Consider the following 26,624-nt stretch of genomic DNA (forward strand, 5'->3'; position numbering starts at 1 on the left):
GATCCCTGTTTTAGAGAGGGTCTTTTTGGCATAAAAATGAATTGAACTAGGCTCTCAGGTCATGGGCACATTCCATCACTGTTCCCTCCCCCTCCACTCCTGGTTCTATGACCAGAAGCTCTCTACAGAGCTGAATGAGATAGGAGGCTGTGCATTAGACCTATTGAGTTAGATTTTCTTCAAGACTTAGATACCATGCATAAATTAAGTTTAGGATGTGATCCAGCTGGCCGTCCTCTAAATTTGGTTCGCAGTAGACATCTGCATAAGTCTGAATGCAAGTGTCTTCATCTTGGGGTGAATCCTGCCCTTGGTTATGCTGCTGTGTTCAGCTGCAGGTGGAAGTTTGCTTTTGGGGCTGGTTTAGGCCACTTCTTCTCATGTCTATGAGAACTTTGATGTGTCCCCACTAATGCCCCTTTTCTACCCCATTAGGGTTTTATCCAGGCCAAAGGCTACTCTCCTTCTACCAACATTGAAGTGATCAACGATGGTGCAGAGTCAGCCATGTTCAAACAGCTCTTCCAGAAGTGGACAGAAAAAGCTGAAACACTAGGGCTTGGCAAGGTCTATACCGTTGGCAAAACTGGTGAGTATGTTTTCAGAGCCATGACTTACCCTGCATTTGACTTCGCTACCTGTGATAAACTACCGCTGAGATAACAACATCATTCACATTAACTGTTCCCTGTCCTCAGCCCTTTGAAAATCCAGTGCACATTCTTCTCATGTCCTGTATTTTCCACCTTTCTCAGTAGAAAAAATGATTCAGCAATTGAACAATGTTCAAAACTGCTGAGGCTTTTTGTATAAACCAAACTGCCACTTATTCCAAATGTGAATGCTGGCAGAAGATCAGCCTCATCTGAAAAATGTGTGCAGAAAATTCACACTTGTAGAACTTCTTAATTTTCTTTAGAGAGGGCTAATGATGAACCTGGTAAGGAAGTGTTGAACAACATTCTGCTTTCATTTACACTGGCATCCAGCCAAGCCCCTCCTGACGTCAATGGAATTATTCTGTATTTACACCAGTGTAAATGGTGCCCCCATTTATCATGCTGCTGAAGTGAATATTGCAAGGCATTAACCCCAAAGAGTAAACACAGAAGAGAGATCTTCCTGACAGAGAGAAAAATGACAGAGATGCTGAACGTCCCCATCAGTAATATCTTCGGAGATACAAATACCCTTCTTTTGCAAGTTCTCTCTCCCTGCTGTCCATATATACTCTCTTTATCATGAGCTGAAGAACCGTAGGCATTCTAGTTCTGAAAGTAGCATTCAAAAAATGAGGGAAATATGTATAGATTTGGAAAACAATTACGAATTTTTGGTCATGAGAACTTCTATTTTTATCTGCCAATCATCACAACTTTCCAGTAAAGTACTATATGGGCAGTTGCCAGCCTGTAACTGATCAACACTGGAGTATGTGAGCTCTTGTATATCCCAAAATCAACATTTGCCTACTGCAGACCAAGTTTTTCTTATATGCATAATGATTGTGTGTGTGCACGAGGGTGGTACATAGGGTTTGTATGTTATTGTGCATTCACTGGGTTCTTGCTTTTATTCTGCTGGTGCATGCAGCCAAGGTGGAGCAGGTGAAGTTTGACACGACTCAGCTCCATGCCAGACCAGAGGTAGCAGCTGAGCAGAGAATGGTGGATGATGCCTCTGGGGACATTGAGGTGAGAGACCTCCTTTGGCTGACAGAGGATGCAACTACCAAAGCGTTTCCAAACTTCTCTTCCTTTTCACACGCAGCAGCTGTATGAGCTGTGCCCACCTATCCTCAAAGAAGCATGGTTGTGGCCAGAGTAATCTGCTTACAAACTCCAACCAAGCAGCTCTTACCTCTAGGGCATTTCTCCTCCAGCCCATGTCCACCAGAGCAAAGTAGCCACCAAGTTGAACCCTCTCCTGCCACGTGCACAGGGCACGAGGCTGAATCAGGCAGCTCCCTTCTCACACTGTCCCCTAGTTCAGTCCGTATTACATGTGTCAGTGCAAAGCAGAGGCCACTCTCATTTTCCTGTGGCCTCCCATGGAAGACAGAACTAGTTGAGAGATGGGACATGGGTCTGAGAAGCTGCACCTCCACCTCCTTGAGGGCCACTGACTGTTCAGCTATGTCACATATATTATGACAGTCACTAGGTAGATGTGACTTTGCCAGCAAGCGCTTTAATCAAGCTGGGGAAAAACAAGCTGGCATCCAGGAGAGAGAGGAAGACCTCTCTCCAGGTCTTTCCAGATGGTCTCAGGTCTTTCCAGATGAAGACCTGAACTTCAGTGGTCTTTTAGCAAAGGGACTGTTCTGTCTTCACGTTGACTACACTGCTGCTTACCAACATATTTCTCACACTAGGTGTGGAGAATTGAAGACCTACAAATGCAGCCGGTGAATCCCAAGACATATGGGCAGTTCTACGGAGGCGATTGCTACCTGGTCCTGTACACCTACCTCAGATCAGGCAAGCCTCACTATGTCCTCTACATGTGGCAGGTAGGTCAAACTGAAACAGAAGGGACTGTGCTGTGTCTGCTAGAAGTCTAAAACTCAAAGAAAGGGTTGCACACAAAAATCCTAAGCAAAACATCCAGAAGAACTTGCGTGCCCTTTGCTCATCAATTGTCCACTTGGAAACATCCCAAGCTCTGCTTTGTAGGCTGCATGGACACTGAGCCCAAGCTAGCATCAGGCTGAGAGCCAGCAATGTCATATAGAAGTGGTGAAGGATTATAGGGCTTACAATGCAGAGGTTAAACTTTATGGTCTTTCAGATTGTCCTTTAAGGCCTCAGCTCCTAGGGTCTAGTGAGTATATGAATACCAATAGCTCTGCTCTTTAAATTATAATTTCCTCTCCTGGAATGCATGCTTTTCTCTAAAGCTTTGAAAATGTGATCCTACAGGCTTCAACAGAATGAAATAAATGAAATGTAAAAATCAAGTCATTTTTTACTCTCATTATATTGTACACAGGGCTTTGGATTGACAAGATGTTACACTTTGCAGAGCTTTACACCCTTCCCCTCATCGTGTTGCATGTTGCATCTTCTTCCCCAGGGTCGCCATGCCTCTGTGGATGAAATCACTGCCTGTGCCCTCAATGCCATTGAGCTGGACAAAAAGCACGGGGACGAGGCTGTGCAGGTGCGCGTGACCATGGGCAAGGAGCCAGCACACTTCCTGGCAATCTTCAAGGGCAAGCTGATCATTTACGAGGTAACGTGGCTTTGTGTGTGTGGTCAGTGGAAGGTGAAAGCACCAGTGATGGATTGGCAGTGACGATGGAAATAGTCCAGAAAAATGGGCTGATATTCAGGAAGAGAGCCTGCCAGGTCCGTATGGGCTGGCATGGGAAAGTGGTAGAATATTTTTAGCTCTTCCTTTGTGGGTGCAAATAGAGCCATCGTTGCTGTAATGTGTCTTCAACCCCCCCACACACACACACCCTACAGATGGGTAACTAAGACATAGAGGGGTTGATTCCCATTTCCACAGCCTTGAAGCAGTCTCTGGTGTGGTAGGAACATTACAGGACCTGAGTTATCCATACTAACGTCCCGAGTTAGTGAGTAGGCTCAACACCACGTGAGAAAATATACAAAGGGGAACAATACTTGACTGGCTTGGACTCAGCTGTCCACCCCTGAGCTCCAGTGTTAGTGTGATGTTCTTTCCAACTCTATCCCAAAATATTTTGCAGCTACAATAGGATGATAGTATTGTAAATTACAGGTATCGCAATCCTTCAGGGCCTGCCTCCAGAGGGGTTCCTCCAAAATACCCAGTAAGCAGTTAACATAGTTTGAATTTTCTCTGCCTGAGTTACATCACATTAACTTCTAACCCACTTTGTTTTGGGTGCCAACATCTCTGGTGAAGACACTGCAAATGGCTGGGAAAGAGGGGGATTGCCCTCAGCTCTCCGTGTTGGCTTAAAGCTTCCACAGCATATGATCAACTAAGGAGAGCACAGCTGGAAATCTGAATCCAGCTGCCTTGCCCAGTTTACATGGCAAGTGCTTTACAGATGCTAAGATCTGCTGAGTGTCTTGACAGGAGCTGGTCAAAATGCAGAATAACCAGGGAGCAGTCTGTGAGTTACAACATGTGGGTTTTGTTGTGGCCTGGAACCAGAAGTATTTGGATTTCCTCAACTGCTCTGTGCAGGCCCATGGTCTGTTGCTGTGTGGAGGACCAAGAGACCAAGTCTTCTTCCTCAAACCAGTTGCACCCTGGATTTGCACCCTCACCTCCCAACACCATCCTTCCCTCTGTTGCCTTGCAGGGTGGCACGAGCCGGGCCCAGAAAAGCATGCCCGAGCAGGCGATCCGCCTCTTCCAGGTGAGGGGCACAAGCGAGATGAACACCAAGGCCACGGAGGTGCCAGCCCGGGCCTCTTCTCTCAACTCCAATGACGTCTTCCTGCTGGCCACCAACCAAGTCTGCTACCTGTGGTGTGGGAAGGTGAGACCACCATGATCCCAGGGGGATGAAATTGCTGATGTGGGTCTTGAGTCTCCTGCCTCCACTGAGCTGTGGAGGTGTAGCCTTGGGCACAGAGCCCATTAATTTCAATGGAAGAAGGTGAACCCAGGAGAAGGCTTTGTCTGTGGAGGATTAGCAGTAAGACAGCTCTCTCTCTTCAGAAGTAACCCACCTTGGGGTTCACCTCACCTCGTTTTACATGTTCATACAGCTTTCATCTGAATAAAGCACCCCAGGCTATCCAATAGTAAGAAACTAGCAAGATTTGGGCATGCTCATTTAACCTCTTGTAGTCATCTGCTTCAGGATGAGAAGAGTTGTGCCCCAGATGCCGTTGACTGCACTGGTTGTCCCTTCAATGACTAGAAATAGATTCTTAGTGACCTGCTCATATGAGACCCTCAAAAGCATTGAAGCAGGTCTAAAACTCTCTGGAGCAGTCTGGGGATCAAGACAGTTTGGCCCCACTGACAAGTTTGTCCAGCCTGCCACTAACTCATCCTCAATCTTCTGTCCTGAACTCAGGGCTGCAGCGGAGATGAGAGGGAAATGGCAAAGATGGTGGCCGACATCGTCTCCAAACGGGACAAGCACACCATTTTGGAGGGACAAGAGCCAGCAGAGTTCTGGGAAGCGCTGGGAGGCAAAGCCCCTTATGCCAGTGAAAAGAGGTAATAGTGACTGGGTTGTTCCTCTGGGCTTGGCCAGGGAACGTTAGGTAAAGGATCAGACCTTTGCAGGAAGGTGGGTAAGCACTTTGATTCCACATCCTCACCAAAGCAAGCACTGGATCAGAAATTTTAGAGATAGAGATTTTATTCCCAAAATCTTGGTTTGACACAATCAGAAATTGCACCAAGATGACTCTTGTCTTGGTTTTGGGTATTGGGTTGGGTGGATTTCCTCACTGTAAATCCATCTAATGTCCTGTTATAAGGGCCACATGACCCACATTCTCAATTTCCAGCCATTACTGGCCTTATGGGCACCCCCAGAAGATTAACGAAACTGAACTGGCATTTGAACAACCTGGAATTATCCAGCCCTCAGAGCCAGAGACATGTTCCTTTTCAACCAAGTGATCTGATGTGGCTTTCACCTGGCAGCAGGCTCTTCCCAACAAGGAGGGAAGGGTTCTTATGCCTTTGCCTTTGGGTGGAAAAAGTTACCTTCAAAAATAGTAAAAATGGGCCAAGTATCTTGTGCGAACTGACATTGCTGAATTTCAGGCCCTCTGACAAGTGCTGCCATATTTCCATCTCATCCTGCATGATCATGACCAGCAGTGGCAGGGCCCAGTGGTAATCCACAGGGGAAACGTTTTCATCTTGCTTTTTCTTTCTCTGCTGTGCATGAGGAAGGTTTCAAGAGCAGATCACACACTACCAGCCTCGCCTCTTTGAGTGTTCCAACCAGACAGGGAGGTTCATCATGACAGAAGTGGTGGGCTTCTGCCAGGAAGACTTGGACGAAGACGATGTCATGCTGCTAGACACTTGGGAAGAGGTCAGCACAGATTCCATTTCCCCTACCTTCCAGACATATTTTCAAACAGGTTATGGCTTAATTCATATGAATCTGTCATTCAACATGAAAATGAGGGCCATATGTCTTCTGCCCTGTCTCTAAACCCTTCCTGATGCCTGGTCAGACAAGCAGACATATGTCTAATTCTTCTCACCCAGTTAAAAACGCTTCAGTGAGGCACTATTGTTAGCCTGTCTGTGGGAAACTGAGGCACAGAAAGCAAAGCACTTTGGCCAAGGTTGCTTAGTGTGCACATTCAGTGTGAGGAATGTAGTTCCTCCTAAACAGGATGGTTTCAGACACAATCTAGAGACAGAAAATAGTTTTTCCTCCTTCCCTCTCCTCTGCTCCCAGACTAGATGTTTTCGAAGGAGACCAAAAGCAATCAGCTCCCATGTTTCTTGAGAGCAAAGGGTGCTCTCCCAAGCTTGGTGCGAATAGTCCTGAACCTGGGGCCCAGGTTTTGGGGCCAAATTCATTCCCTCCTCCAGCCTGGTTTCCTTTTCTCCCCATTTTCTGAAATATTTATGCTTTGTGCCTGTCTCAGAAGCAAAATCCTTCTTGTTTGGGAGTAAATCTGAGATAAAAATCCCAGGTGGCTACTGGGAAACAGCTGCAGTCTTATCTCCATTTCACTTGTCGGGAGAACAAAGAGCTGTGTCTGCACAGGTCCTAACTGCTCACTGGTCTTCAACGCCTTCTCTCATTTCAGATTTTCCTTTGGATTGGCAAAGCCTCCAACACATATGAGAGGAACGAGGCAATTGCTTCAGCCAAGGAGTATCTCAAGACCCATCCAGCAGGGAGAGACTTGGCAACTCCAATAATACTGGTGAAGCAGGGTTGTGAACCCCTCAACTTCACAGGATGGTTCAACGCTTGGGACCCCTACAAATGGAGTGTAAGTTGCTGGGGTGTGAGGTATAAACTTTCCCTATGACCTTTCCCTCAGCAGCTTCTGTTCCCTCATCAGCAAAAAGTACCTATTTGGTGAAATGGGGTTCTGCAAATATAAGTAAATGTGCTTTAACTCACACCTGTTTTGTGTACGGCGTGGTTGTATGGAGGAAGGAGTGATGCACTCATCCATCTAGACCATGCACCAGCTGGTCCAGCCTGCCCAGGGGTGCAGCACAGAATTTATTGAGAATAAAGGGCAACCCTGGAGGAGCTCCGGTGGTTAATAGACCTGGAATATCTCATGTGGAAGCAAGCTTGCCAGGCTGCACCCAAATTCCTGACACACGATGGCATCTATGTGCACGGTTTAGGAAAGGAAAAGCTGCAGGATGATGAGCAGCTGGAAAAGCTGAGCTCCTAAGTGGTGTTTTCCCAGACCCTTCCACAGTGGGCTGCCACTGATTGTCCCTTCTCTCTCCTGTATTTTCTACGAGCATCATTGTTCAGCCCATTCACAAGCAATCTCATCTTCTGATTGCCCAAAGGGCTGTGAATAAATTCCACACTGGAGCCTGAGGGAGGACAGCCAGGGCGGTAGGTGAAAGTACCCAGGGGACTTCACACAGCAGGAAATCTCATACAGAGATTTTTCTCCTGTAGCTGAATTTGCATCATCTTTCTGTGCAGTCAGTAAGGTGTAGAAAGTCTGTCCTAACAGCTGTATTTGGACAGATGAGACAGCTCCTAGAGCACTGATCCTTAAAACAACGTTGATGCTTAGAACAAAGGTCAAAACTTGATTTTTCTGAAGAACTGCTAAAAAACAAGGGCACAACTTGTAAAATATATACATCTAAACGTATCCCCTATAGGCAGTTTTAACAACAACAGACAAGCCATCCAAACTGCTAACATCCCAGAAACATCTGGTGTGTGTGTTCCTTTCTCAGTTTTGGGTCTAAATGTGTTTGTTCTACAGTCCCTGTGTTTATGTTGTTTGTTCTTGTTGGGGATCTTTGGATGGTGCTGCTAAGAACTGACATCTCCTGGCTGTTTAGGAAAACACAGCCATCAGCTTGCCAGTATATCTAGTACATTTCCTTTGTAGGAACTAAAAGGTACCTGGTCATACATGGCACTAAAAGAAGTCTGGGACTAAGGCTTTGAAAAATCTGTGGCTTTAGCTAAGTGAAATGAGGAAGTGGGGGGGGGGAAAAAAAAAAAAAAAAAAAAAAAAAAACAAATAACATCTTATTCCAAATTTTCGTGCATTGCAAGATTGGTTTAAAATTTAGAAGATGTCATTCTAGCAGTAAACATGATTTCTCTTGGTCTGCCTTCTGTTCTCTGAAGTCCTTAAATTTTCTGTTTTCACCTGTTAGTTTATAACTGCAGAGGCTAAAGTTCAGCTGTTTCTTTGTTTTCAAGTGGCAGCTCAGGGTCTGGCTCAGTCTCCTGGTTCCAGGAGCTGGGAGTTAAAGGAGACACCAGCTGCCACCCCAGTGAGCACCACTGGACTTTAAAATTCATATGATCTCCTGACCCTGTTAGAGGATGGGAGCATGTGCTAATTAAAGGTGGCCCATGCTTCTCACAACTCTCTTTACCTTCTCACAACTCTCTTTACCTTTAGGATGGCAAGTCCTATGAAGAGATGAAGAACAGCTTAGGAGACATGTCGGCTATCTCTGAGATTACAGTGGTGAGTGGCTTTGAGATGGTATGGGTGGGAAACACCTGGGTTTAAACACCACCATGTCCCCCAGCCTACCATACAATCACAGAATCCTAGAATCATTAGGTTTAGAAAAGCCCTTCAACATCACCTGGTCCAACCACCCCCTACCACCAATGTCACCACTAAACCATGTCCCCAGGCACCACGTCCAACCTTTCCTTGAACGCCCCCAGGGACGGTGATGCCACCACCTCCCCAGGCAACCTGTCCCAATGCCTGACTGCTCCTTCTGAGAAGAAATGTCTCCTCATTTCCAACCTGAACCTCCCCTGGTGCAACTTGAGGCCATTCCCTCTAGTCCTATCACTGGTTACCAATGAGAAGAGGCCGACCCCCAGTTCACCACTACTATCTGCTTGAAGAAGAAGCCATAATGACCCGAGCAGGTGTGGGGACCTCAAGTTGTCAGGATCAGAGCTGTGCAAGAAGAGCACAGCTCTGTGTAAAAAGCAGAGGGAATCATGATTAATAACCCATAAATACACCCAGATCTCCTGGGCCTTTTCCAGTCCTGTACAGAGGCACCTGTGGGCAGGAGACTGGTCAGCTGCTTTCTAAACTACACGTGGAAATGGAAGTGTGTGCAGCTAAAAGAGTGAAATTAAGAGCTGCATGAACATTTTGCAGTGCTGTGGCCCCAAGACCCCAGAAATGGGGTCCCTAATCAAGAAGGGCACAGCCCAGTGGGAGAGAGCACAGAGAGAGCACAAGATCCCAACAGTCCCGAACACAATTTTCACATGGGATCAGTTCTGCTCTGGACAGGAACAGGAGGAAGGCTGGAAGGACGTGGTAGGGGCTTTGAACAGGGAGAGGTGGCAGCACAGCAAAGGGTACGCAGCTGATTTAGAAGTTTCAGACATGGCAGATATTTAATCTTACCTTCTGTGCTCCCACGGGCATCCTCTCTCTGCCATTATCTTGAGAAAAATGAGACTACTTGAAGTATCTTCAGTTATTTCTAAGGGCTTTCAACAGGGCTGTGCTTTTAACAGTCCTAACATCTCGATGTAGCGTTGATGGAAGTGCTGGACTGATGTTTTAGTGTCAACTTTCTCCTTGATGCTTTGGCTCTCCAAAGCAGCAGAGCAGCAGACAGTCTGTGCCAGGAACAGTTCCTTCAACCCCAACAGACTCAGGGATAACTCCCAAGTTGCCCTGCTTCTCTTGACATCTTTTCCTCCATTTGGCAGGACCTTAACAACATCAGCCTGAGCAAGAAAACCCTCAGCATGACCAACTTGGCTGTTTCAAGTACAGTGAGTGCTTCCCCCGAGTATAAATCCCACTTCAACCACACCGACAGCAGCAGCTACACCAACAGCAGCAGCTACTACAACAGCAGCCCTTCCCCAATGCCCAATGGTGAAGGAATTTACTCCCGGGAGGTGCTGATGAACAAGACTGTGGATGAACTTCCAGAAGGAGTGGATCCCACTAAAAAAGAGGTGACAGCACTGCTGGTTTGATGTCTTTGTAGCTCAGCCTGGAACTTAGTTGCAGGCTAAGAGCACAGGCACCTTGGGCTATTAAATCCTACTTGAGGCTCAAGGAGGTGCCAGCTGGACACGGAGCTCTATTGAAAAAGCAGGAGTTTCATGTGAGAGGAAACTGTGGTAGTTTTACTGTAGTTGAAATATTCCTCTTTTTCTTTATGGAAAAAAAGTGAATTTTAAATAGTTAATTAAAAAAATATGTTCTAAAGGCAGCTCAGAATGAAACCAGGAGCTGGGTTTTGCCTGGGCTGTAGGTCTTCATTTTCATTTGAAACTCCTTCCAGAAGGGATCTTGTTTTTGTTTGCTTGTTTTTGTTTGTCAGAAAGCTTACATTTCAGCAAAACCCACTGAGAAGGGCAGGGAGGAGCACCGTATTTCAGCCCCATGATTTTGCCAACATCTGTAGCTGAGTGCAAGCAAGCCAGTGGGAGGGACACAGGGGGCTGCTTCCCTCTATTCTCTACAACCCGTGTTTGACCAGTTTCTTGCCCCAGCAGACCTTCAGGCAAAGACCGGTGTCATAGCCAGATTTACATCTGACCAGAGAGCTGCTGGGCCAGCAGCTCTGCCCTGCAGCAATGGCCATGTGCTAATGGCTGTATTTCAGCTGGGCTGTACGAGTTCTTTCTTTTACTCAAAGTGCTGGAGAAAACTTCTGTGTCCCACAGGGTCTTCCTGAGACCACTGTCTGAGTTCCTGTCTTCCCAGCAGTGGGAGTGAGCATCTCCAGTGGAATATTCAGGGGCATTTAAGCCAGGGGGAGATGCTTTCACTGTGAATTGCTGCCTGAGAAAGCACTCAACTCAGGCCAGCATAATTTCTCTGAATCAGCATTAATTGTCCTGGCCTCAGTATCATTAGCAGTGACCAAATTCCAACCAGAGCATACTAAGTGTCAAAAACAGGGCATCCCTTTGGGCTGGTGGGCTTTTATTCCCCTTGTGCTTTGGGAAGCAGGATGAGAAACAGTTGCTGGGACGTTCCATTTCCCAAGACAAGGACAGACAGCAGGACAGGAGCTCTTTGCCTGGAGTCAGGGGGTGTCACGGTGAGGAAGGGGCACAGCTGATGGAGGTGTCCCAGCCTTTGCAAAAGCCTGTGCTGACGTCTCCTTGCTCTCTCGTCCTGCTGCAGTACTATCTCTCTGACGCTGATTTCCACGATATCTTCGGGAAGTCCAAACACGAGTTCTACCAGATGCCCAAATGGAAGCAGCAGAATGAGAAGAAGCAGTGTGGACTCTTCTGAGCCTGCAGGGGCCACCCAGCATCCAGTGACTCTGGGACCAACCCTTGCTCTCTTAGGAGCTGCAGGGAGGAAGTACAGACATTTGCTCAACGAACCCAACCCAACATCTTAATCAGGCCAAGCTTCAACGCAGTTATTCCAGCAGCCACTGTTCAGGGGATGGCTCCTTTCTCCCTGCAAATCACCAAAACAAGGAGACAAAACCTTTTGCAGAATGGCTTTGCAGGATGTTTTTGCCTCTTTTGGACACTTTATTGCTGATAGCCATTAAGACAAGTGTGTGTCACAGCTGTGTTGTAGCCTCTTCTTTTCCTCTCCCTTCTGCAGTTTGCCACATCCACAAGGTCACGATCTTCCTTCATTTGGAGAAGTTTAAATTTAGGCAAGACAAGGGCCACTTGTAGCTGTTATGTAAATTCTGCGTGGGAAGATGAAGGGGAAAGCCCTAAGGGTTAGGGAGGAAGCCTTGGGGTCAGGAAAAGGCAGTCAGTAGCCAGAAGTGTGGTGGGGCAGCCCATGGGGTGTGACTGGCCAGTTCAGCCCCTTCTCACCCTGCAGAAAAGCTACTCCTCATAAGCCAGCAAGGATCAATTGTAGACTAACATGCATAGCCTAATATAGGTAAAACAAATAAAAAATGGGTTGGGAAAAAATACATATTTAGAGCATATTTATTAGCTAATCTGTTTCAAGAAGATGACGAGATTAAAGGTTAGATGCAGCTGTTGATTTCGACTGCCCAAGACTGTTTTTTTTTCCATTCAGACAACATCTCCAGTCCCATCCTGAGCATGACTGGGGGCAGGTGAGCCTACGAGTCCACCTGCCCACAGACCAGGGCCTTGACAAAGTCTGAGGCAGACCTGAGGCAGAATGTGTCCCAGTGAAGTTTTTGCCAGGGCTCCATCCCTGTAATGTCCACGGACTGAGGGTGCTGGATCCACATTGTGAGCTCAATCTGATTGGAGGGGGCAGGGGGAAATGTGAATGATCAGTGATGAAGGGATGCAACTATATAGGAAAGAAGGAAATACATATGTTTAAAACCCCCAAAGATGTGGTTTTAAAGCTTTAGTCTATTTCCAGCCTGATTGGTGATTCCAAATAAACAGTCAACAACAGCACTGTAAGTGTCCTTGATCAGTGTGTGGGGTAGGATGGCGGAAGAGAAAAGCTCTGCAGGGCCACAGCTCCTTCAAACACCTGGTCTTTGATGGAATTTGGGATCTTCCTTGGAAAGAAGAGTCCTAAACACCACAGTCAGGTCCATTTGTCTCCCCAGCCCATGTACTCTGCTCCTGAAAGCTCCCGTTCCCCACGTTGTTCAGCAGGTGGCTTGACTGCCCACCCTTGCTGCAGGGAGGTGGGGCTGGAGCTGAGAAGCTGCCGATGTGTTGGCTGAGGAGCAGAGGGATCTCATGCAGCACCCAGGAGGTCTGGAGGCACGGACCTTCCAGTGGTGGGTTCTTCTGGACAGATCTTTGTGTTTCAGAATTGGCAGTTGCTTCACATAAGCCACAACCGCATCATTACCTCCGTGCTCCTGCAGCCACTTTGGCCCATTTCTGCTTGAGGGTCCAGCCCCAAACCCACAGAAACACTCTGCAGAGTAAGGTGAGAGTCGAGCAGAGACACAGATCGGCCAAACTGCCTGCATGAATGCCTCCTGTTGTGTTCACGCTGGATATAATCAGTGCACATTATCCCTCTTCCAACACTACTGCCGTGGCTGGAAGCTGCAATCTACATACAATATTATATTGCCCTGCTGCGGCGTGCTCCTGCCAGCTCCCAAATTAACGAATTGCATGTGCTACTTCATAAAATGCAGTGATTCCACCTATCAGCCCTGACGGGGGGGGGGGGCCTAATGAGCATCATGCAATCAACAGAGGGCAGTGGCAACCCAATCAAGAAAGGGAGATTAAGCTGGTTTGCTACGTGTTGCTTTTGTTCCTGCTGCTATGATGCTCACCAGCAAATGGGACCAGAGCGGTCCTACCTGGACTCAGAAACCAGCATGGTTATTTAGTATTATTTTTATATTATTATTATTATTATTTTATAAATAATAGATCTCTGATATTCAGGCCTGATGAAAACTGCTGCTGCTCTCCTCTTCTCATGGGGAGAGTTGGTTTTACTCTCTGCCTCTGATTTATGAAGGAAAGGGCAGTTTCTCACCCGCATCCTCCCCTCCATGCCACTTCCTGCTTCTGCTGCAGCGTCTGATGGGTCATTGCCCATGTCTGCTGCTCTTCTCACTAAATCTCTTCCCCAGCATGAGGCTGAAGCACTTCTTGGTCTGCTCAGACACGAGGTCCCTCAGTAATGGCATGGACCACGTCCCTTCCTCGGGGGAGAGAGGAGACGTTGCACCATTGTCACCGTGCTCTGGTCCATCCCACCTCCATCACAGCTCCTCTCCCATGGCGCTGCAGGGAACAGACACATTTCCCCTGACCTCTCTACCTATTCCATAAGGGATGTTGTCTTCCCACAGATCTTGCCTACCTTCACAACAGGCAGCGGCAGCCTTGGCTTCTCCATGTAGTCCATCTAAACCCAACCTGACCCTGGATGGACAGTGAGGTCCTGCTTCTGCCTGCATATCTCCCCCAGCTCTCATCTCTCCCAGATCCTTAAAACAAAATGTTCAGAGCATCCTGGGAGCCTGCATGGACCAAACTCAGGGTGTCTCTGAGCTAGAGCTACGGATGTTCCAACCTTGGCCTTCCAATGTGCCTCCTGGTGCAATGTGCCTGTCCTAGTGGTGAGCTGAAAGTTCATGTCACTGTAGGACACCCAGCTCTGCCTCAGTGCCCTCTGCTGCTCTTGAACTCCTTCAACCGCAGGTAATTAAGTCAATTTCAGCCTTTTTGGTGTGGATATAATTCACATTTAATCTGGCAATGGTTTACAACATCACAGATTATTATAGTGAAGAGGAAAAATCAATGTGTCCAGCATTACTGCAGCACAACAAACTCCAGGTTGGACTAAAAGAAGCCCAGTTTTGCAGTGGGCCCAAGGATCACTAAATCCAAGCTATTTTAGACTCAGAAAAAGGTGGAGGATTGAATGGACTGGAATTTGTGTAAATAGAAATTAACCTCTTTGGTAGTAGCCCATCCTCTCCAATGCCAACCGCGAAAAACCAAACCCCCCAAAAGACTGACAGCTTTAAGACATTAAGCAGGTCTGTCTCCAAATTCACCCATGTTGCTTTCAAGTAAGTCAACGAGGCAAATAGTGACGAGGAATTGGACTTTTCCAGATTATTTTTTTGTACTTTTAATAGTCTAACATAGCGTTAGTAACATAGCTGGAACTCGAAAATATATATTATCTCAACACTATTCACTTAACTCTGTAGTTGTGCTTGAAAAAAACACCTTTTGCCATAAATATTGGGTTGTTCAAAACGCTTTTGTCTGCTTGTGCTAGGTTACCTCTACAGTGCAACTGGGACTGAGCTAACATTTAAAACCATTTCTACCGCCACTTCCTGCGTTAAAAAGAGGTTTTGCTATAAAAACACAAACAAAGTTTTACTGCATTAAAAAAAAGAAAAAAGCCCTACTGTCAGTTCAGTGTATTTCCACTGTCATTGGCAAAAGACATTCTCTGAGGTCCCTTTGAGTGGATTTCACTTTGGGTTAGAGGGAAATCTGCCGTTCGGCAGCTTCTTTCTCCTTCACAGGATAAGAGCCAGGCTTTGAATGCAAAGCGACCTGGCTGGGAGCCAGGCATGCAGGCAGAGTAGTGTTCATGTATTTTTTATTATAATACAAAAGGAAAGTCAAGTTATATAACGTGGCCCTTTGTAGTGCAGCTTTCCTTTTAATCTGTAACAGACAAGAGGAGAATTGTGTCCTCATTTAGGACTTCAGATGGTGAAGGATGTCTGACATCTGAAGCTACAAGAAGTCACCTGATATCTAGCCACTGAATTCAGTGGTAGGGTGCATTTTTCTTGCACGGATGTGGAGTGTTTTGTCCAGATGCTTGATGGAACCCACACCAAGAGCTGTAATTTGCTAAAAAGGAATCCCTATCCTCTTGCTAAAAGCAGAATTGAAAATCACACTAAGGAAAGTGAACTAGAAAACACAGCTGGATTGGTTGGACAGGTACAAAAGGATTAATCTCAACAGCAGCATTAGGATGTTTCCAGCACGCAGAAGGGAGAGAGTCGATGGCTATTTCAGATCAGGGCCCTGTGGGGCACCGTGTGCTGCTCCAGAGAAGGCACTGGGGATCAGCTGGGACCCTGGCATTGGCAGCCGACACACGCTGCGTTCCTCCTAGGTTTGTAACGAGGTCCGCTGCACCCTGAAAGAGCCGAGCTGCTAATCGCAGTCCTGGATATTGACGTAGACAAAGAGGGTGGAGGAGGAGTACGGGTCGCCGTTCTTGGTCAGAAGATGAATGTGGCGGTAACCTGGAAGCACAGACACAGATGGAGAGTGGCCTTTAGTCCGGTCGGAAAAACATTTGCTAACGTTTGCCAAGACCCTGCAGTAACATTTCCCCATCTCTAAGAGCAATTTGCTCCCTGTGCCCCACAGAACAGGTAGGTCGGAGAGGCATGGCTTTGAGCATTGTTAACATAACGTGTCCAAGGCTATTGGCGACAAGGGCATCCCCTCCCAGGAGTCAGCGTGCAACAGCTGCTCAGTAAATCATTTATCATCTTGTCCAGACACCAGAGCAAGGACCCGTTCTGACCCAAAGTGTTCTGGGCTCTGGACCTCTCATGTGGGACACTGGAGATACCCAAAGGTATCAGAGGGTGTGAGGAAGAGGGAAAAGGGCCTTACCTTGCTTCAGACTAGTGAAGGGAACGGTATACTGCCCGATGAAGTCGTTCTTGGTTGACATGTCAAAGTCTTCCACCACAAAGCGGACCAGGGCAAGTGCAGGGATCTCTATGTCAAACGTAAACTCTTCATCCCACTTCGGGTTAAAGCCTGAGCAACACAGACAAGGATGGAGATCAGAGCTGCTCGCAAACAAGGAGGAAGGCAGGAGATGCTCACGAGCAAGGACGTTGGTCAGAGATGTTTGCAAATAAGGATGGAGACTTCGCCTGACTGGGAACCTAACCTGACCCAGCTCAGAGGTCTCAGGAGATGCCAAGACTTTTTCCCAGTTCTGACACTGAACTGCTACCTGGTATTAATTAATACTTCCTTCAGCTTAGGCTGCCCACTGCAGGCCTCAGCACCACACCCCCAGGAGGCAGCAGGGGGCAGGATGGGGCTGAACTCAGCTCTGCTCCAAAGGCTCTCGCTGGCTGAGACACGGATGTCTTGGGTTGCCGTTGAACCAGCAGCAAACTTTTACAGCCCCAGACCAGGGGGGAGCAGAGAGAACTGTGCCTTTGTGTTATGACAGCTTTCTGGGGCTTTATGTCTAAGGATCTTGTGATCCAGACTCACAAAGCAAACAAAACAATGACAAGTCCCACCAAATGAGAGACAAAAAGCAAGCGCAGTGCTTTCTCACTAAGTCACTGCGGGTGCTCTCTGCAGTTTCAACAAACCACTCCCCAGAAACAAACAGGAGAAGAGGACATCCTGTTTGAAATCCCACTGCCATTGGCACAGCCTGTGCACAACGGAAGCCCCAGGACAGCAAAACATCAGCTCAAGCCTGCCGGTCCTGGAGGGTCTGTGGATGACTCGGCAGGAGGCAGTGGTCTTTCAGCTGGCCCTGAAGGTGCTAGAAGGGTCTGTGGACAGCACCATTGGAAAAGAATTGGGTTGGATTGTTGCACTTTATTTGGAATTTTGGGGCTACTCTCCCTTCAGCACCCCTTGAGCCCCCTTCCAGCATCTCTCCAGCTGTGCACTGGCATGGAGGTGTGCTAAGCAGCCCTGAGGAATAGGCCTGGCAGGTCAAAAATGTTCCTTACACAGCCTCCACTTGATGAGACATTCTGAAAATCATTGTAGGCAAAGGAAATGACCATGAGCTTTAGGAGCCAGGCCAGATTTACTCAAACAGGAAAGGAGGAAAAGGGAAACAATGTTAGCAGAGAGGAAAATATGCATTGCCTTTCTAGTGCTTGGCTTTTGCTTCACGCAGAAAAGCAGTGTGTGCGTGTGTCTGTGTGTACGTGTTTGGAGGAGGGTAAGGTCTGATTTCTCAGACTCCTACTGCCTTCTCTTCCCACAGAAGAGAGGGATGAACTTGCCCTCTGCTGTCTCTGAAGGCCGCAGTATTCAGACCCTCACCACATGGAGGGAAGCCACAGCCATGTTTGACCAATGAGAAATGGCCCAAAGGGAGGTGAAGTGTCTGTGAGACATCTGAGGTCAGTGCTGGCTATGGAAGGAACCTTACTCTTTGGAGCTGTGGGCTTACAACCTCCTTCCCTCACCTGCCACATTGCTGTGACGTGCATTAATTTAGCACAGGTGACACGTGGGTCAAGAGGATGAGCAAATTCAGTGTCCCTGCCTTGTGAGGAGGTTCTGAGCTTCAAGAGATGTAGCACAGACTTTTGCACAGACTACGTTTGATATAAGAAGAGACTGAGAAAGTTTATGCTATTCATCCTGGAGAAGGCTAAGGGGGGTTATTATTGCCATCTTTCACTTCCTCCTGTTAAAGAAGATGAAGCCTAATTCTTCTTACATGTGCACAGCAAACACATGATGGGTAATGGGCACAAATAACAACAGGCGAATTTCTGGTTAAGTATAGACCTTATTTCAAGTGAAAGACTGGATCACTCGCCCAGACAGCGTGGGCAATTTCCACCCTTTGGGATACTCAAAATCCATCTGGGCAATACAGTGAACAACTTGAGTTAACTTAGGTCCTGCTTCGGACAGGGGTTGGAATGGGCACCTCCAGAGTCCCTTCCAACGTCACTCTTTCATGAGTTTGTGGCTCTTTCAAAATAAAATCAGCCTTGTGAGAGGCCTTCTCTGGGAAGATCTTGGTGGGAACCTTTTTGTCCCAGGTCAGATCCAACTGCATGGAAGTAAAGAGCACTTCCAAAGCTCTGGGTCTGCAGATTTGGCAGCCAACCTCAAAACAATTCATCTGGCTGATGTTTTGCAGGTAATTTCCATCTCCAAACACCTCAGACAGAGAAGAGATGGAAGAACCCCTGAAAGAAATGCCCCATAGGGACAGCCTGTGGGGCTAGCTATATAACCAGGGTCACTGCACTGAAGTACACCAACAGCACCTGATGGATCTGCACAGTGTGAGCAAGCTCGGGTGCAGCTGGGCAGGCCTGGCCACAGGGCAGCAGGTCTTGATGAGGAACACACTGCTACACAAAACCACAGAATTACTGCCCCAGGGGTCACAGCATGAAAGAAAAACCCTTACCATTATTTTCAACGACTCTGGTCTGCTTCTTGTTGTTATCCTGTTGGACGCCATGGATCTCAATCGTTACCTTGGGATCAACGATGGAGTTTTTGCTTTTGTTTACCTTGGGCAGCTGCTGACCAGAGATGATCTGTGGAGGAAACAGAGGAAAAGGTCAGAACATCGGTAGGAGAGGGGGTTCCCTGACAAACATCCCTCTCCTTCTCCAGGAGCACAGGACTTGTTGCTGGTGTTGGTCTTTCAGAGCCAACACTGTGACATTCTTCAGAGGAAGCTGTCATGAGCTAAAGCACCTAATGAACACTGCTGCAGTGCAGCCAGCTGGTCTGGGTCAGGGAAAAGTCAACTTCTCTCTCTCCCCAAAGTGATCAAATGATACTTGGAAATAACAGCGGTGACTGTTGACTGCCTGTCTGTAAAATGCCTGTGTGTTCCTGTAGGGTGAATACTGTCGTTAACCTCTCCTGTTGCCAAACATTAAACGTGTGAGTGAGTCCCTGGAGGATGAGAGCCCATGCAGGACTGGAGCAGTGACGCTGGCAGTGGGAAATGAGTAGGGCTAGGATAACATTGCCCACGTGGGACCAGGAGAAGGCACAACCTATACCCCCCAAAAAAATGGATGCTACTAAGATAAGTTTCCGACTTCTATTCTTACTTTAAGCAGAAGCTTCTTCTTTGTCCCCCATGTTCCTTCTGTGATGGATTTTGGATTGAATTTGGTTTGCTCATCCCGGAGGAATTCCGGCTTTAAGACATACCCAGAAAACCCATTGTCCTGGAACCGACCCTGGTAGACATCCATTTCTGTGCCTGCTGTCTGGAAATTTAGGGTAACTGCAACATAAATAAATAAATTTAGTCACTTTCAGATAAATCAATGAGAGTATACCAATTCTGTTCACGTGAAATTACATTTCATGGACATAAACATTGACTTTTCCATGCTTTAAAGATCTGTGATAAACTCTGACCCCCAAAGCCTGCTTCCCCTGAGGATTTCTTCCATTCAGAGATGTTAGAGGCAGAAGGAACCACTGTAGCTATCTCAGTTTTCTTCCTACCTACCACAGCATCAAAAAATGTCCTGCACTGAATTCATGTCACCTGGTTGAACAACCATATCTTTCACATAAACCCATTCAGAAAGCCACAGATCATTCTCAGATCGTTTCTCTAGCTACTTAACCTCATTATAAAACCTCTTTTCCAGCCCAAATACACCTATTTTCATTTGCCACCCTCAGGGACCTCTACTGGTTACACTACAGAGCTCCTCACTGTCTGAAATCCTTATGCAGTCCGGTACAGAAGCTGTGATCAAATCACCTCTTTATTGTCCTTTGCCCAAAATAGATCAAACCTCACAGTTCTCCTAACACCAGGCAGATTTCCTGTATCCTTTCTAATTTGCCCCTATCTTTTCAAAAGCTTTGATGTCAAATCTGGAAGCAGCCTCTGTGAACAGTTTCACTAATACCACACAGGGAGGGCACATGGACCCCAGAGCTTGCTCGATACTCTCCTGATTTCCCCAGGGTGATGCTAACCTCTTTAGCCACTTCTAAAGAAGCTCTAGGACAGATGACAATTTATCCTGGGCCTTGGCCCTACATACCCTGCACCAGGTTTTCTGAGTGAAAGCTACAAGATAATTCACTTAGCAGGCTGCAAGACCTTTTCATCACATCTCTGAGACATGAATATGCCATCAGAGCTTCAGTGTCCCAGGAGCAGACTAGACGCACTGCTTTGACTACTGGAAAGAGCTCAGGCCACAGCTTTTCCTTTATGGTTACGGCCCTCCTCTAGGGCTTGAGAGATCTGAGTCTGATTTCCAGCTCTGCCACACATTTCAGCATGCTTTTTGGTAAGCAACTCTATCTCCTGGCTCCCCTCTTCTTTGTTACACAGCAGGAACTGTGCTTCCAGCTAATTGCAAGGATGTGCACATTAACATGCAGGAAAGGCTCTCCTAATGGTTACAAGAGCTGATCTCTTCTGGTGACTACTGAGCCTCTCTGCCTGCAAGTGGCTTGAGATCACATGTCTACCTCAGTCAGAGCCCTACCACGGCCAGGTCATGAAGAGGGAATGGCCTCAGGTTGAGCCGGGGGAGGTTTAGGTTAGAAATTAGGAGACATTTCTTCTCAGAAAGAGCAACCAGGCATTGGGACAGGCTGCCCGGGGAGGTGGTGGCATCACTGTCCCTGGGGGTGTTCAAGGAAAGGTTGGATGTGGTGCTTGGGGACATGGTTTAGTGGTGACTCTGGTGGTAGGGGGATGGTTGGACCACGTGATCTCGGAGGGCTTCTACAACCTTAATGATTCTGTGAATCTATGATTCTATGACCAACCCAGCCAGGCTGACACCCTCCAAGCTCCCGGTTGCACCCACCGATCTGGCAGCCGACGTTCCACAAGTCGATGGGGTTGTAGTTGGAAGAATCTGTCCTCCACCCGGCAGGGTAGATCCGGCTCAGGTGCCTGATGTTGTGATGAATAAAACTGTTTCCTTTGGAAAAAAAGAAAAAAAAAAAAAGAAGAAGAAAATGTTCCTTTCAGTGATGGGCCTGCTTTTCCTTGACGCTGCTGTTTATAGTCCTTTTCCGTCTAGTGAGTCTGGCTGAGTGTGAACGGCCTGCATAAAATGCCCTTCTTGGTTGCAACCTGTGACATTAAGTTATTCCCACTGTTTCTCAAAGTGACATGGATTGCCAAGGAGACCATGACCTACGTCTTTGGGGATGCCTCCTCCTCATGCCTAACCACCACTAGCTGTCACTTTTTGGGGGACTGGAACAGAGGATGGCCTGCTGCCAGAATATACATACCAGACTCCTGGGCTAGTTTCAGAGCTTTGCTCTCCGTGAACGATGACATCTCGTAGAAAGCCCGAGGGTGGCTGGGGTCCTCGAAGCCATTGAAATGAACACTCTTGCAGTAGACAACTGTGTCTGACAGCTCCTTGGCCAGCTTCAGGGTGTCACTCTAAAAGAAGGAGCAAGAGGTTTGTGGGGAGCTTCTGCAGTCCTACTCAAAATAATGGTTATGTTTTGTCTAAGACCCCTGGAGCTTTTCTTTTCCACCAACTTCAGACGGAAAGGATGCCCATGATAATTTGGGGCTCCCCTAGGAAGAGTGGTAAAGGGGCAGACTGCCCTTGCTATGTCCTTTGCCCTGCGTGCAGTGCTAATCCCTCCTCTCAGACCTTCAGTAGGTAACACTACTGGCACGTTTCACCAGCCCATACTGGCCTGTCCAGTGATATCACTGACTTCCCAAGTGCTACCACCAAGAATACTTCACTTCATCTGGGTTGTCCCTCCTGCATTCATCCACACGCCATTATGTGAATGACTATTTCACCTTGGCTATTACAGCTCAAAAGTGATTAGGGATATAAACACAGATAGAACCTATTCAGCCTGTATTGGTGAGCTAAGAGAGGATTTCACACAGCAGATGCTTTGCTGTCCCAGCACCCTTTGTTGCATGATGTCCTCCAGATGAAATTTCTCACTTTTTGTTGGTGGGAGGCCCTTTCTGCTGCTTTTTGCATTATCATTTGTAATTCAGCACCAGTGGCTGTCACCAGTCGCTAAGCCTTACAACTGAGCCTTAGCAATGAACTTCCCATACTGTCCTGGTGCCAAGTAGGCAAACCTGGAAACAGAGTGGCTTTTTCCAGGCATGGTACAAAGCACACCTAGAAAGTGGTTTACCAACATAAGGCATGGGATTGGCTAACAAGACCAGACCTCCTGATGCAGGACTTCAAAGCCTTCTGCAATACACAAAGATCTAATTTATAGCTTTTCTGCCTCTCCAGGTCTGCTCCGTTCAGGGATTCAGTTACTTTTTTTTACTTACCTTCCCCTTCTGCTGCACCTCTGTCTTTACAGATTCATCTTCTATTTCAGCTGCTTCATCTTCATCAGAGACATCCTCAGCCTCCAGGTTGTTGTTCCCATTTGTGGGGTCCTCCTGTCTGCTCAGCTTCTTGCCTTTCACAAGGATCTTCCCTTTCAGTTGCTGCACAAAGAGAAGTGGACAAAATAGCTGGCGATCAGCAGACATGGCATCAGAATACTTAAAGGATCTCACAGGTGAAATGTTAGGGCACTGACACCCTAAGTAAGAGTTCCCAAACTGGACCCTTCTTAGATACCTCCTTCTGTGAGGACCTCCTCCTGCCACTGCAACCACAGTCAGCACAAATAACAACCAGCAGCACGTGCCAACATATCACAGCTGGCTGCTGAGCTAATCCAAGGAACATTTTTCTTGTGCCAAAACACAGCCTCTTTCAAAGCCCACATAAAAGCGTCAGGTGAAGGAACACACCAAAAGCAGATGGTTGCTCACAGACCACCATACCACTGACACGACCTAGTTCTCATGCAAGCTCAGACTACAGGAGGAAAGCTGAAGCCTGGCAAGGGCTGACTGAACCAAAATGGTGCTGCAGCAATACTGGCAGCAGGGAGCAGTAGTATTGCCTGGATGCAATCTCCAAGTGAATGGGTTACACCTCAAAAATCAATCGATTCAGCCCAGGAGCAGCCCTAGATCCTGCAGCTTCCAGTAAAGTCAGTGGGAGATTTGCTGCCACGCATGTGGTACTGCTGGCTACGGAGGGTGCTACTTATTCCAGGAAAAAGGCGATCTCAGGTTTAGCCAATGCAGTCCCTTTACTAGTGTAGCATGGCCCCTCTTCTCGCAGCAACATCCTATATTTGCCCCTTCCAAATCTGCAAAAGCAACAAGCCCCACTGTTCTCAAATGACAGGGCTGTGGAAAACCAAGGATCTTTTTAAAAACGACACAGGCATTTTCAAAGAACGCTATTCCCCTTCTGTGGGTGCAAGCAAATTGCATCGTGTCTCCGCGGAGACCAGCCCAGCTCCTCACAGACCAGCTACGCCGTGGAGGAAACTTGGTTTGAGCTGAAATCTGGCATGGGCACCTGAGGCAGCAGCCAAGAGCATTTTTCTTCATCTACCGCAAATGATCTGTTTACACTGGGGCACTTTCCCTGTCATTCAAAAGCTGCACAGAAGCAGCTGGGAGGAATGTACCAGTTTCTGGAAATAAAAGGCCCAAAGGAGCATGCAGAACATAGCATTCTCCTCCTCCCCATCCCCAGACCACCCTCCAGCCACCCCGCTCCTCAACCTTCTTCCAAGGCAGAGCTGTGTCCAGTCAATGCTTTGAGTGCCCCAGCCTGGAGGGGTTGCACTTGGGACAGTTGTAGGGGGACACAGAGAAGTCTCTCTGGTCCTTCACGGGCTGCAGATAGCATCCTGTTATACACTACGATATTACCTGCCTCTGCTTTCTAATGTCCCATAAGAAAACTTACCACCTCATCTCACAGTTCAGCAGTACAGAACTCGGGACAAAATGTGTTTGGGGCAGGCTGCTTGATTACCAACAGAGACAGTAGCCCTTTCTAAGCTTTTACAACTCTAGACAAAATGTGCCTGCAGAAACTGACAGTGATAAACATTGCCCTGCCTCGTTTACTGTGGATATTAGGAAGCAAAATCCTAAATCTGAGTGCTTATCCCTTTACAAAGGTTTTAAATAAGCTGACAAACACAGACACAAACACTCACAAGCACTTGTTCCAACCCTCTCGGTTCCTCTTCATGTGACATTAAGTATTTCTAGCCTGAGGGGAAAGACACTCAGCTCATCAGTTCAGCTCTGCTGAGCAGATCCCTTGTCTTAGGAAGAAGCATTAGCTAAAATGCTCAATAAATACTATCCAAGTAGGCCATAAAGCTATTCCAATTGCCAGTGGCAAGCCTGAAGTTGAATATAACTTAGGAAAATGGGAGAAGCTACAAGGATGCAGGACTCCACTGAGAACGTATAGTGTAGTGGAATAAATGCAACTCTTTCACTTCCTTATGTACCTTGTAAAGCATGTTGCTTTCATTCTCCAGAAGTGGAGTTCCTGCTCTCTCACCTTTTCTCCATCATGCCAAAGCAAGCTCAGCGCTGCACGTGAGATGGTTCTGACACACGGCCTTGCTCCCTTTGGGAATCTGTGATCTAGGACATGGCAACTATCTAATGAAAGCACTGTTCTTTATCAGGAGCAAAGCTGGTAAGAGCAGAGTTTAAAAGATCTGCACTCATGCATTTATTTTACCTGAGGGTTTCGGACCCTACTAGCAGCCCAAAGGTCATGGCAAGATCTGATTTCCAGTCTTTGTCTCAGTGGGAGTGTCACACTCTTAACAGAAACCACCTCTACAAACTTTCTATGGCTTCACACCTCCTTTAGAGTCAACAAATAGAACGAAACACTCCCAAGATGTGATTCACCTGGTCTATTTAGACAACCGCTTAGGAGGAGGAGGACCACACCTCCAATACCCCTGACTGTATTAACTAGTTGTAAAACAGAGCCCAAAGTGGCATGCTCAGGTACGTGGATATACAGGGGCTGAGAACTGCCACCTTAGAAGATAACCATCTCCCCAGATTTCTGAGAAGCTGTGAGGATTAACGTGTTCACATTCATGAAGAGATGTGCAGACTAGGTGCGCTTTTTCCTATCACATCTCCATCTGTGGATGTCTTTCAGGGCAGCTGTAACCTGAGGTGTTGCAGGGTTTTACAATGAGTAGCACCACAAGATAAAAAGAGTCTAAAAAAAAAAAAGGGGGGGGGGGGGAAGAAACACATTATTGAAGGAGATTTTGAGAGACTTCAGATCAGTTGTGCCTTACTGCTGCTGTACTGGAAGCAGCTGCTGAGCTGCATGGCTCAAGGCGATGTTGAATGGGGGCGCTGGGCTCAGTAATGGATGTGATGGGACAGCTGATGGGATGCTGGAGGTGTGGGATGGCAGAGACCCCAGTCACTGCACTGGGGCTCTCACCTGGGGGGGCTCGTGGTCCAAGGGTCACCCACCAAGGCAGGTCTGTTAAGCCCAAAGCCATTCTCATTGTGAAGGGTGTCCAACAACAAAGAGTTGGAGGGCTCTTAGATATGCCTGAAATGCTGATTAGTGGCATGCAATGTTGGCAGCTGCTTTAGTCTCATTCCAAGATGGGAGTTTTGCATCATTTCTAGCTGGTATGCAAGGACAGGGGGAAAGGGCCCTGGCAGACCCCTGTGCAGGTCAGGAATCAGGCAAAGGCCTGATAAATAAACAATCAGCAGCAAAGATTGGAGCGGCTCTTCCCTACAACTCTGGCACTGACCCGAAGCTTTCCTGGAGCTTTTTTTGTAGCTTTTGGCCTTTTGTCCTATAGGGCTTTAATTTATTATTGGGACCTAAAGACAGGGAGGTATTTAGATGCTCTGTGTAGCCCAATACTCTGTTCCTAAATGGGACCTAATAAATCAGATGCCTGCCTTGGGCTGCACTGTGAATTGTTAGTGTGAAAACAAACTGTGTTGATCTTTTAATTACTGACATTGCTCTGAGAACACACTTTGCAGCAATGTTTTGCCTGTTTTTATTTACAGCCTTTCAGACCTCTTCCCAGTGCCGGATCCCACCCTTTTTCTAAGACAAAATACCTCAGGCTTCCTCATGCCAGCACCACAAGGAAGTGGAAAATCCAAGGGGTTTCTGTTGTTGTTTTTTTTTTGTTCTTAATGTTTCAGCTTCAATGTATTTTCCACAAACATACTCTCCTAGTTCACGTGGCAGGAAAGTGGAGGAAAAGTAACAGAGGAAAAAGGATATGTTTTACTACATTGACATTTTTTCTCCCTTTAAACTACATGGATCAGTCCCTCCACTGGAGCGTATCAGCCCAACTCCATTCACTAACGTAGATCTGGGCCCTTTTGTTCCAGCTGGGGCCACGTGTCCATCTGGGCAAG

General features: G+C 47.3%; 2 protein-coding genes across 4 annotated transcripts in view; one reads left to right on the top strand and one right to left on the bottom strand.

Annotated features, from left to right (window-relative positions):
• The window catches only part of VILL (villin like), a 42,156-nt gene extending 29,620 nt beyond the window's left edge, over nt 1-12,536 (top strand). Inside the window, exons 10-20 of one of the 2 annotated variants that reach the window (XM_035554372.1) lie at nt 436-589; nt 1,594-1,694; nt 2,375-2,512; nt 3,076-3,234; nt 4,304-4,483; nt 5,030-5,175; nt 5,866-6,010; nt 6,744-6,932; nt 8,565-8,633; nt 9,863-10,117; nt 11,301-12,536. In XM_035554372.1, the coding sequence (XP_035410265.1) occupies nt 436-589; nt 1,594-1,694; nt 2,375-2,512; nt 3,076-3,234; nt 4,304-4,483; nt 5,030-5,175; nt 5,866-6,010; nt 6,744-6,932; nt 8,565-8,633; nt 9,863-10,117; nt 11,301-11,414 (1,650 nt within the window). In that variant the 3' untranslated portion in view covers nt 11,415-12,536. The remainder of the gene's footprint in view (nt 1-435; nt 590-1,593; nt 1,695-2,374; nt 2,513-3,075; nt 3,235-4,303; nt 4,484-5,029; nt 5,176-5,865; nt 6,011-6,743; nt 6,933-8,564; nt 8,634-9,862; nt 10,118-11,300) is intronic. The other variant, XM_035554371.1, reaches the window with a different exon arrangement.
• A 1,754-nt stretch (nt 12,537-14,290) lies between these two features.
• Nucleotides 14,291-26,624, bottom strand: part of PLCD1 (phospholipase C delta 1) — a 54,549-nt gene continuing 42,215 nt past the window's right edge. For both annotated transcript variants that reach the window (XM_035554289.2, XM_035554288.2), the window contains exons 9-15: nt 22,644-22,805; nt 21,605-21,761; nt 21,169-21,285; nt 19,429-19,607; nt 18,768-18,900; nt 16,238-16,387; nt 14,291-15,858 (exon numbers count right to left, since the gene is read on the bottom strand). In XM_035554289.2, coding sequence (XP_035410182.1) covers nt 15,767-15,858; nt 16,238-16,387; nt 18,768-18,900; nt 19,429-19,607; nt 21,169-21,285; nt 21,605-21,761; nt 22,644-22,805 — 990 coding nt within the window. In that variant the 3' untranslated portion in view covers nt 14,291-15,766. The remainder of the gene's footprint in view (nt 15,859-16,237; nt 16,388-18,767; nt 18,901-19,428; nt 19,608-21,168; nt 21,286-21,604; nt 21,762-22,643; nt 22,806-26,624) is intronic.

Source organism: Cygnus atratus, chromosome 2 (genome assembly GCF_013377495.2).
Source record: "Cygnus atratus isolate AKBS03 ecotype Queensland, Australia chromosome 2, CAtr_DNAZoo_HiC_assembly, whole genome shotgun sequence".
NCBI classification, from domain to species: domain Eukaryota; kingdom Metazoa; phylum Chordata; class Aves; order Anseriformes; family Anatidae; genus Cygnus; species Cygnus atratus.